This window comes from Dermacentor albipictus, chromosome 10, assembly GCF_038994185.2.
Source record: "Dermacentor albipictus isolate Rhodes 1998 colony chromosome 10, USDA_Dalb.pri_finalv2, whole genome shotgun sequence".
NCBI classification, from domain to species: Eukaryota; Metazoa; Arthropoda; class Arachnida; order Ixodida; family Ixodidae; genus Dermacentor; species Dermacentor albipictus.
The window spans coordinates 30,257,220-30,269,258 of record NC_091830.1 but is presented as its reverse complement, the minus strand read 5'-3'; the positions used below and the strand labels follow the sequence as shown (position 1 = coordinate 30,269,258).

General features: G+C 49.6%; 1 protein-coding gene and 1 non-coding gene across 2 annotated transcripts; one reads left to right on the top strand and one right to left on the bottom strand.

Annotated features, from left to right (window-relative positions):
* Positions 1–2,568: 2,568 nt before the first annotated feature.
* Positions 2,569–4,422, top strand: LOC139050865 (solute carrier family 22 member 7-like). Its single transcript, XM_070527661.1, has one exon. The coding sequence runs from the start codon at positions 2,569–2,571 to the stop codon at positions 4,420–4,422; it is 1,854 nt and encodes a 617-aa protein (XP_070383762.1).
* A 5,723-nt stretch (positions 4,423–10,145) lies between these two features.
* TRNAA-AGC (transfer RNA alanine (anticodon AGC)) lies at positions 10,146–10,218 on the bottom strand. Its single transcript has one exon. It is a non-coding gene; the product is annotated as a tRNA-Ala (tRNA).
* Between the last annotated feature and the right edge of the window lie 1,821 nt (positions 10,219–12,039).

Genomic DNA, 12,039 nt, shown 5'->3' with positions numbered 1-12,039 from the left:
CAAAACAGCGCAACAACAAAATTTACATCTGGCCGGGCAGTCGAGCGAACCCCTTCGTGTGACGTAAATGCCGGTCAACGAAAACAGCGAAGGGCAGAGACGCTCAGATGATTCATGACCATGCCGGACCATTGCCCCAAAGTCTGCGGGTGACAATGTAAGCCGCATCAGCTTTCCGGAGCTGTCGAGCAGTGACAGCTCCGATGGCTCCGATTCCAGTTAATCCAATAGCCGTGAATCGTCGTTCGCCCTTCGACATGCCGACAGCGCCAAGCGCAGCGCACTGTACCGCGATGCAACACAAAGACCTAGGGTAAGCCCTAACCACTGATTTGATACCGGCTGCTTGCTATACGTGTTTCACCACCTTGGTTGGGTCCGAAAATTTGGGTGCCAGGCTTCCCCTTGGCGGATTCGCGTTTCTGCATGGCCTGGGCTAGACTGTACTAGAAAAAATCGGGATAGTAGCGAAATCGGCGCGCGAATACGTGGACACGGCTGCGGATACGGATACGGAATACGCATACGGCTGCGGGCAGCCGCCGAAGCTCTGCTTTTGTGAACCCGCACCCGCCATGGTTGCTCAGTGGCTATGGTGTTGGCTGCTAAGGCTATGGCTGCTAAGCACACGGTCGCGGGATGGAATCCCTGCCACGGCGTCCACATGGGGCGAAATGCGATGGGGTCGAAATTCGAAAACACCCGCGTACTTAGATTTAGGTGCACGTTAAAGAACCCCGGGTGGTCGAAATTTTCGGAGTCCTCCACTACGGCGTGCCTCATAATCAGAAAGTGCTTTGGGCCCGTAAAACCCATAATTGAATTGGTGAACCCGTGGGCTTCCTTTCTTCGAAAGAGCGGCGGGCACGTAATACACGTTGGCTTTAGCCATTAACACGATAACGCCGGTGACGTTACATTGTGCAACACTGCGAAATAATCTTGGAGCGACTACCCGCACGAAAGTACGCGTTTGTGTCTTATGTGATGATTTATATATTTCCCTTCCACGAGTGAAACTTTTCTACCGCATTGCTCGTGTTGCGACTCGCCATTCTGAAAGCGCCGATTCATTGTGCCACGTGACTCGTGTTTCGCGAATTCAGGAGCGACCTGGCGCCAGCAATGCCAGCTACAACAGTGGTATGGGTTTCCTCGAGACGTGCGTCCACTTAGTTGTGTGTGTCGTGTTGCGTGGTTGTTCAACGCTGATATAAGTGCCACGCCCATGTGCGAAACACATATCGAGTATGCGATCGCCAGGAAGTACGGGCTACGTGTCGACAAGACACCTCAAAACGTCATTCTCGCACGGTGCGATACCTTACACTCACGTGACCATCCAATCTATGGCTGAGGAGGAGGAAGGTTAGCGTTAAATTTTGCTGACGTTCATTCACTTCAGCTCTCCCTACCCGGCTTACTCCTCCTTATCATGAGTCTGCCTTGGAATACGAGCACAAGACCACTTAAACAATTCAAGAAACTCTGCGACAGTTCGCAAAAGCGAGGTCGAAGAAATTAAACGATTCAAATACTCATTTGAGTTGCACGAAATAACGCACTGCCTTCATTCTTTCTTTATTAAAACCTGAATCAATGTTTTTCCCCTCTTATTTCTTTTATATTTATTCATTCTTTTATTCATTCTGTCTTTTTTTGCATATTCTAAAGGCCCGGAGGCACGATCGAGAGGAGTGAGAAGGCTGCTGGGTATGTGTGCGATTTCGTTCTGCCTCCGAATAGGTAATTTGCGAGTAGACCACTTGGGTCATTTCGTATATGCCACTGGGTATGATTACACATGTGCAAGGATAGACAAAGACCCCTGAATATGTGCAACTGGGCATGTGTCACTGGATATGTGCAAATCTAAATGTGAAACTAAGTATGCGAGCGTCCCCCAGAATGGGTATGCGCCACGGTGCAGGTTCCCTAATAGACAAGCAAAAGAAGAGCCATGGGGTTACTTGTCGCCAGCATAAAATTTGAGAAGTAAGCTACAGAGAAGCGGAAAAGCCAGCATCTATAACAGTCGAGTGTGAAGAAAGTAGTGTAATGAATGGGGCAATAGTGCTCATTCAGTGTGGATCGTTGAGCAACAGAAACGTTAAGATGTCCTTAACAGAAAATTCAACGAATCGACTAGATAGAAGGGAAAAATTAGACAAGACCGCCAGTCCCTACACATCGCTTCAGTGCTATTCCCATGAACGTTTGCATTATTCATGAAAGGAGTTCCAACGGATATTTTTTTTCAGACAATCATGGCATAGTTCTTACATAGCAGCACACCAGATTAATAGGACAGGTTACTAGGATAAACATGGTAATCTAGTTATTAAAGGATAAAGTTAAATGAACAATTTTTTGTTCGCGAAGTAGTAAACGGAGATGCCAACGCCTTGCAAAGGCGCGCGACACTCTGACAGTGTGTAAAGTGCTCGCGCTGATTAAGAAGAAGAATCCTTTTCGGCAGGTCCGCACAGCTGGCGTTCAGTGAAAACCTTCTATTCCAATACTGTTCAGGACTGCTAAACCCGTTGAGCCACACCTGAGAACAGGGCGATGGACGTCCTTCTACCCCACCGACTGGCCGGCGCCGATCTCCGAACAAGCGAGTCGTTCGACTGCGAGGAAGCGTTTGGTCATGGCCCTTTCCAGAAGAGGATGCTCGTCCTCATTCTTCTAGGAGTCGTCTCGGTTAATTGCCACACCGTGGTGATTTCCCTTATCACTGGTGACGTCGACCATTGGTGCAAGCCGCTCGCCGGTTTCAACATCTCTGCAGCTGATTGGAAGAATATTGCCATACCGATCGAGGCCGATGGACGCTTCAGCCGCTGCCGCATTTACGAACGCTGCAAGCCACCCGCTGAACACGGTGATTCCGCTGAGCCTCACAAGATCGGCGTTCTTCTGACCGGGGCCGACGAGTGGCACAGCCGATGTTTCCAAAACACTAGCGACCTACGCGACTTGCCTTGTGAAGAGTGGGACTACGACGTTAGATCGGCCGAGGCCAGCGCGGTGAGCTCTTGGAACATGGTGTGCCACCGCCGTTTGCTGCCAGCCACCCTCGTCGCCCTGCAAAACGCCGGTGCAGTAGTTTCCCTTATCCTAGCCGGAGCCTTCGTTGACTACGTCGGCAGGAGACTCATGCTACTGTCCTCCGCCACAGCGGTAGTCACCTGCATGGTGTGCAACTTCGCGGCGACAAATTACGTCCTCTACGCTGTGGTGCGCGTCCTTACCGGGGCCATTGTCGCGGTACACACGATTTTTACCTGCCTCATACCGTTCGAGGTGATGACGCACGCACACAGGCCGCATCAAGTGCTTTTCCTGGCGGCTCTGGGCCTGACGTCATGTGAGGTTTGGAGTGTCATCATCAAACCCATGGTCATCGACTGGCGTCTGAAGCAGGTCGTGTTCCTTGCCCCGACGGGTCTGCTGCTCCCGGCTTTGTCTAGTGCCCGAGAGTCGCCCCGTTGGCTCGTCGCCAAAGGAAGACTGGACGCGGCTGAAGCACTCATGATGGAGGCTGCCAAAACGAACAATGTCCCACTTCCTGTCACGGCCTGTCTCGTGGAGAAGCTGAGAGAACAGATCACGAACCACGCAAATCGCGATGCTGCGGACATGGAAGACTTGGTCGACTATCACTCCCTCCGGCGTCGAGCATTGGCCATGTTTGCCGTGTGCTTCTCCATATCATTTGTATTTTACCTGAATGCCTTCTCGACGGCGCAGTATACCGAATTCTGGATCCCGTGCTTCACGGTTGTCGTCACAATGGCGACTTACGCGGGGATGCACTTCCTGATGACCGGCGTCGCCCTCGTCAGAGTGCTCAGCTTCTGCTTCCTGTTGACTGGCTTCAAACAATGCGCGCTGAGTGTGGCGGTGGGCGGTGGATACGTCATTATCAGCAAGACCTTACTCGTGGTCTCCAAGGGCATCTCTAACGTAATCTTTGTACACTGTTTCACCTACGTCCTGGAACTCTTTCCATCGGCAGTGCGTGCCGGTGTCGCATGCTGGGCGTTTGCCTTCGGGCGTATCGCTGCCATGTGCGCGGCAATGACCCTCGTCCTGAAGCCAGCCGGACGCGGAGACGTGGTATTCGCATTTGCGGGACTTTTCCTCTTCGTCTCCCTTCTCGTCATTCGCGTCCTGCCACGCACGACAGTGGTGGAAGAAGCACGAATCGTGGCCAGGCGCGCATCAGAGTCCAGCAGGATGCCCATGGATCACATGAAACGAACCCTCGCACAGGGGATATTACGCAAGAAGTCCAAGACCGGGATCCTGGAGAGCTCCATGTCATCCAGCAGGAAGAGTGGGAGGACTGGTGGCAGCAAGAGCCCTGGCATTTTTAATGTGTCTCGTCGGTTTCAAACCAAGCCAATGCTGGAGTGAAGCCTCCGGAGGATTTGTGTGAAATTACTGGGCACGATGTCCTGTTGACGACGTCAAAAACTCACTTCTTGAGTTCGTATCTGCTATAATTATGGTTTCAAATATTCTTTTTCACTCATAACAATGAATATCACGAACTTAATGTTCTGACTTATTTCCTTTATGTTTCGACGGCACAGAGTATCTTTGTGTGTTTCGTGAGCGTTTTTTATATCTGGAAAATATAGGTTTATCCTTTGGATAGCTGAAGCATTGGCCCTTTGAAAGTTAAATTAAAATAAATTATGGGGTTTTGCGTGCCAAAACCACTTTCTGATTATGAGGCACGCCGTAGTGGAGGACTCCGGAAATTTAGACCACCTGGGGTTCTTTAACGTGCACCTAAATCTAAGTACACGGGTGTTTTCGCATTTCGCCCCATCGAAATGCGGCCGCCGTGGCCGGGATTCGATCCCGCGACCTCGTGCTCAGCACCCTCTGAAAGTTGATGTGTGTGTTTGACACACCAGACTACTGAAACTTAGTTCAGAATTCCAGGATGCACGTTGGGAATGGAAGAAAGCATAATTTTTTGCATTGCGAATATACACATAAACGCATGCACACATGATATAATGACCACGCACACATGATATATGCATACTACCCTGACCGAAATTACGTGGACTAGGGATTCCCCGATAAAGGCGACTTTGTTCCTCGGCCTACGAATGTAAATAACTTCAAATTTAAGACTACAGTCCGAAATGATTTCCACAATGGTCGGACTACCACCGCGCCAGAGGTCCCCTAGTAAGTTAAATATAAAACTAATGTGCTCCGAGCCATGCAATGAGAGAGAGTAACAACTTCATTTAGTCGCCTGTAGAACGGCACCATGACTAAATGGTGCCGCGACGCGGGCCCCGGAGATCTTGTTTGCGGGCGGTCTCTACTGAACTCCAGCGAGTGTTACTCCCGCAGTCTTTCGCCCTGAGGGGGACAGACCCGTCGGTTTCGCTCGCCCTTTGTAATTAAAGAGCCGCCGAGACCTGCTGGACGGCTCAGGTTTGGATTTCGTGGTCGTAGCATTCCGCCGCAGCCGCGAGTCACGGCGGAATCGTTGAACTTGTTGAAACTTCGTCGGGGAACTTGGTGCAATACCATAGGATGTGCGTCAGGGTGGCCCTCTCCCGCAGGCACACGCAGTACACATCACGCATATACGTTCGCGTACAGATGATTCTTTAACGCGGGGGTGGGCAAGGAACCAGTTTGTAATTGTGTGAACAGCACCACCTCCGCTCGGTTCAGCCCCGTGTGCGGGGGTGGGAAAGTGCTCCGAGCTAGGCGGTGAAACTGCTTAAGTTCGTTGAACGTCGTCATGCGGTCCTTGGCACTGCACAATGTTGGACGGTCGGTTGCAGTGGCGCGGTTGGTTAGCGCTCGCGCCACTGCGTCTGCCGTCTCGTTGTGGTTATCGTGCGTCTACGACGTATCGTGGCGCGCGTGCGCCGGGAACCACTTGATTTTAACATACCTGTTCTCTCGTGGCAGGTGAGTAGAGCACAGAACGCGCACAGCCTCACCACAAACTTTGCCCTTGGTATGATTCCACATTGTACTTGGCGAATCCCACAACACCGTCTGGCACCCGGGGTCGGCAATGGCAAGGCAATAGCCACCTCCTCCTGACACGCCTTTCGGACCCGTAAGCTCGTCGCGCGCCGGACGACGCCTCGATGACAGTAGCTACGTACGCCGCGCTGTCTCCCTGATATTCTGCCGCATCCGCGAACCTTGCGTGCTCGTCCTTTGTGTGAAGTCCTTGAGTGAGCCCTCTCGTTATAGGTATGTGCAACTGCAAATGTAAAGCTCGACACGTGAACATTTTTCGTATCCACTGCAGGACGAAGGCCTCCCAGCGATCTCCAATTATCCCTTTCTTGCTCTAGCTGATTCCAACTCTCGATAGCAGATTTGCTCATTTCATCACCTGACCTTATTTTCTGCCATCCTCGACTGCGGTTCCCTTCCCTTCGCACCCATTCTGTAACTATCTAATGGTCCATACGTTATCTACCTACGCCTTTCATGGCCTGCTCAGCTCCATCTTTTTTTCTGTTAATGTCGACTATAATATCGGCGGTCTCCGTTTGCTCTCTGAATCACACTGTTCCCTTCTGGCTATTAGCGTTACACCTAACATTTTTCGTTGCATTGCTCTTTGCGCGGTCCTTAACTTTTTCACGACTTTCTTTGTTGGCTTCCAAATTTCTGCCCCATATGCCGGCGGCGGTATAATGCAATGATTGCACGCTTTTCAATGAAAATGGTTAGCTCCCAGTCAGGATTTCGTAATGCCCGCCGTGTGCACTCCAAACGATTTTTATTCTGTAAATTTCCTTCTCATGATGAGAAGTATTAGTAATTAGTTATTGACCAAGGTAAAAATACTCCTGCACAGACTGAAGAGGCTGAGTGGAGATAATGAATTCTTGTTCTCTTGCCAGGCTATTGAACATTACCTTTGTCTTCTACATATTTATCTTCAACTCCACGTTTAAATTGTCTTGGTTAACGTACTCAATAGCTTGTTGTAGTCCATCCCCAGTACGTGTTGCTGAACAGGACAATGCCATCGGCACACCAAATGTTGCAGAGATATTCGTGTAGATCCCCACTCCTGAGCCATCCAATTATAATAGATTGATACTTCTAGGCATGCCGTGAAAAGCATTGGAGAGATTGTGGCTCCTTGAGTGAGCCCCCTCGTTATAGGTATGTGCAACTGCAAATGTAAAGCTCGACACGTGAACATTCTTGGTGAATCATCCATTCTGCGTAAATGCTGCAGGGTAGAGTCCTAAATAGCCACGCAGAAAAAAAGACAAGAAGTGAAGTCGGCCTTATATAATTGAAGAATTCAGCTACAGACGAGTGAAAAAGCCGATACCAATAACAGCTTAATATGGAGTTAATATGGAGAAAGGGGTGAAATTAACAGAATTGGACCATCTGCAGCATGGATTGAGCAATACGCGTTGAGCTAGAAAAAAGGGAACAAAATGCCGTTAACAGAAAAATGAGCAATATGGCTACACTTAATGGAAGAACGAGACACTAAGATAGGTCTCTACATTACTTCAGTTCGATTCTCGCTAACGTCGACTTCATTCCTCACAGGCTTTCCGTCCGATGTTTTTTTATGAGTCATGAAACAGAATTCAAGTAGCAGCAACCCATACGAGCATTAGTAGTCCCAACTTTGTCAACGCATAAATAACGGTTAAGATTTGATTACCAATATTTGCTCGGTAAACAGTAAACAAAAAAGCTGACGCCAAACAAGGGCGCGCGACACTGCGACAACCTGAGAAGCACTCGCTGAAGAAGAAGAAGAAGAAGCCTTCATTTCGGCAGGTCCACAAAGCTGGCTCTCGTCAGCAATCCTTCTCCAGCACTACCAAACCCGAGGAGCGACACCTGAGAACCAGGCGATGGACGTCGTCCTGCCCCGGCAACTAGCCGGCGCCGATCTCCGAACAAGCGAGTCGTTTGACTGCGAGGAAGCCTTTGGTCACGGCCCTTTCCGGAGGAAGATGCTCGTTCGCGTTCTTCTGGGACTCTTCTCGGCTAATTGGCAAACCGTGGTGATTACCCTCGTCACCGGTGACGTCGACCATTGGTGCAAGCCGCTCGCCGGTTTCAACATCGCTGCAGCCGATTGGAAGAATATTGCCATACCTATCGAGGCCGAAGGACGCTTCAGCCGCTGCCGCATTTACGAACGCTGCAAGCCACCCGCTGAACACGGCGGCTCCTCTGAGCATCGCAAGAGCGGCGCTGTACTAACCGGGGCCGACGAGTGGTACAACCGATGTTTACAGGACACCAGCGACCCACGCGACGTGCCCTGTGAAGAGCGGGACTACGACGTTCGGACGGCCGAGGCCAGTGCGGTGAGCTCTTGGAACATGGTGTGCGACCAACGTTTTCTGCCGGCCACCTTTCTCGTCCTACATAACGCCGGTGCCATCGTTTCCCTTGTCCTGACCGGAACCTTCGTAGACTACGTCGGAAGGAGAGCCATGCTCCTGGATTCTGCAGTAGCGGTAGCGGCCTTCGCCGCGACAGATTACGTGCGTTACGCTGTGGTCAGCCTTCTTGCCGGGGCCAGTGTTGCCGTACACACAATTTTTACCAGTTTCATGCAGTTCGAGGTGATGACTCATGCGCACAGGCCCCACCATCTCCTGCTCCTGGTAGTTCTAGGCCTGACGTTATGTGATATTTGGATTGTCATTGTCGTACCCGTGGTCACCGACTGGCGCCTGAAGCAGGTCATCTTCCTAGCACCAACGGCTGTCCTGCTCCCTCCATTGTCTGCCGCACGGGAATCGTCGCGGTGGCTAGTACATAATGGATGGCTGGACGCGGCCAAAGCAGTCATGATGCAGGCGGCCAAGACCAACATTTTCCCGCCTCCTGTCACGGTCTGTCCTGCGAAGAAGCTGAAGAAGCCGATCAAGAACCACGGGGGTTGTGTGGCTGCGTACGCTTTTCCTCACGGATTATCTACGTATGCATTTACATAGCCACATATTGTTTCACCGTTAAGGTGAAGAAAATACAGGAAATACGTCATTCAGTTCTGACTGCCTTCACGCTTGATTTTATATTGATGCTATTATACTCGCAATCGGCTTTCTGGGGCAATAAAGGGAAATAAGCCGGGGCGGATCTCTTGCACACGTGTTACTGCATGCACCATGTAGTCCATCACAGTTGGACAGCACTTTCTGTTCCTTGTAGCAGAAACTGAATCAACGCAGCTTTTTCGCACGGCGGTTTCTGCTTTGGTAAAACTCCGCAGCAAAAAGCTCGAAAATAAGTGAGAATTAGCACTCAGTTGTGTATATTGTATTATTGTGCGCGTGTAAACACTACGTTTATGTTTCTTTCTCTTCCCAAGCTTAATAGGTTACTCTAATGAGAATCTTGGACTTTTCTCAGGGTTGCTCTTCTGCGCGCTCTTCCCCTGTGTCTTAGTCTTTATCGCCTCAGAATGTGGACAGTAGTATGCAGCACGTATCATCCATCTATACAGCCATAATGGTTGCCACTGTATACCCAACAGCACATCGAGGATGGACGAGGGAAAATTGGGAATGCTTGCTTAATGCGTGCTTTTCATGGAAATTAGCCCTGCTGATGTTCGACAACAGATGAGGCCTTAGCGGAGAAATGTCAAGAAAAAGTAGAGTGTACTGGTTTTGTAAATATGTCACTGACCGTCCCAAGCTGGGAGTAACAGCCTAGATCCAAAAAACCAATCCTGGACTTTCGTTCCATTCGCCCCCAGTTGATTAAGAATGGCATTGCTCTGTCTAGCCTAAAGAACGCTTTGTTGAAGTCATGCCTCCACAAAGTAGGTGACAGCGTCTCAGGCGCAGTCGTACTTTACGAGTTTCCTGAGACATCTTACTTTGAGAAATTCAATCACTTCAGTAAAGTCTCTACGCCACACGAAGGGCCTGCGCGGAGCGGCATGCGCGGTTGGGGATGATTTTTTCCCTCACGGAAAACTTCGCCGACGCCAACATCTCATTTTCTGCGACACGGGGCACTTATTGCAGTCACGTCAAAATTTTGTGGCAGTATATCCTTTAATGTTCCATTACATTTTAACCGAAGTACGCAATTTCTCTCAGAATTAGAAAAGCCCCCAAAAAATAATTCATTGGAGGTGCTGGGTATCGATCCCAGTACCTCTCGCATGCTAAGCGAGCGCTCTACCATCTGAGCTACACCCCCGACAAGGAATACCGGTAACGCAACGGCTTTTCCCTCCGTACCGCTTTCCGCGTAAAACTACGTCGAGCGCAGAGACCGGAGACACTCGGCGGCAACCGGTTCCCACTGGAACGACGTGCTGCATTCGAATCACTTTTATGGGCGAGATGTCAGTGAGAGATGCCGGTCTGACGAAGGTTACTCGTCTATTGAGAAGTTTGCAAACATTTGCGCGTAAATTCATGCACCGAAAAGAAGGTTTGTCAATCGTGTGCTTACTTAAGGCCGCGGTCGAAATCTTGTTCCGATTTGTACCCTTCCCAGCGAATAATTGACTCATTGATTGATTGATTGATGGATGGATTGATTGATTGATTGATTGATTGATTGATTGATTGATTGATTGATTGATTGATTGATTGATTGATTGATTGATTGATTGATTGATTGATTGATACATTTTCGCATTCCGCCGCCCTCACAAAGCGGTGCCACCGCAGTACCGAATAGAACTCGCGACCTCTTTCTCAATATCATAATGACGACCATGTATAGCCATTAGGCCGCCAAGCCAGTCACCGAGTGTCACTTTGAAACGGATTAACACCCAAAACACGTCACTTGCTTAAGACGCATTGGAACTGCCAGTCAGCGCAAATGGACACCTCACAGCGTCTTTTTCGTCTAGTGCGATACTTTAGACTGACGTGGACATCTAATCTCTGGGTGAGCAGGGGGCAGGTTAGCGTTAAATTTCACTGACGCTTACGCATGTCAGCTGCACCCCCCTCCCTTCCTGTCTCGGCCTTATCACGATTTTGCCGTAGAACACGAGCACTGGACTACTTGAAAAATTCAAGAAACTCCTTGGCACTTCGCAATAACAAGGTCGAGAAAAGTAAACGCTTGAAATACTCATTGAAGTTGCACGAAATACCACACGGCCTTCATTTTTTACTTATTAAAACTGGAATCAATAGGATTCATCTAATATTTTTTATTTTGTTCTTTCATTTATCTATCTGGATATTCTAAGAGACCGGAGGGAGGAATGAGAGAAGGGGTGAGTATGTACCTATAGTCATTGGTAACCACTTGGAAATTTTTCGGCGTAGCAGATGACAGCGACCAAGGCAGGAAAGTAAGCGCTGATGTTGCGCTTACTGTTGAAATAAGCGCAACATGCGTGTTGATGTTGAAGTAAGCGCTGATGATGCGCGGATAGACAAGCAAAACAAGAACCAAGGTGTTACATATCGGTAGCATAAAATTTGAGAAGTCAGCTACAGAGAAGTGGAAAAGCCAGCATCATGAACAGCCGATCGAGTGTGGAGAATGTAGTGAGATGAAAAGAATGGGATGATGGCGCACATTGAGGATGGATCGTTGAGCAACAGGAAAGTGAAAATCTCCCTACCAGAAAATTGAGCGAATTGACTACATACATAGAACGGGAATGTTTGACAAGGCAGCGCGCCCTCAGATTGCTTCAGTGTTATTCGCATGGACGCCTGCACAGATCATGACAGGGGTTCCATCGGATATTTTTCGCACCGCTAGCTCTCGTCTGGAATCGTCCCTTCGGTTACGGTACAAGTCTACTAAATCCGAAGAGCGACACCTGAGAACCTAGCGATGGACGTCCTTCTCCCCCACCGACTCGCCGGCGCCGATTTCCGAACAAGCGAGTCGTTTGACTGTGAGGAAGCCTTTGGTCACGGCCCTATCCAGCGGAGGATGCTCGTTCTCATTTTCATGGGACTCTTCTCGGCTAATTGCCAAACCATGGTGATTTCCATCGTTACCGGTAACGTCGACCATTGGTGCAAGCCCCTCGCCGGT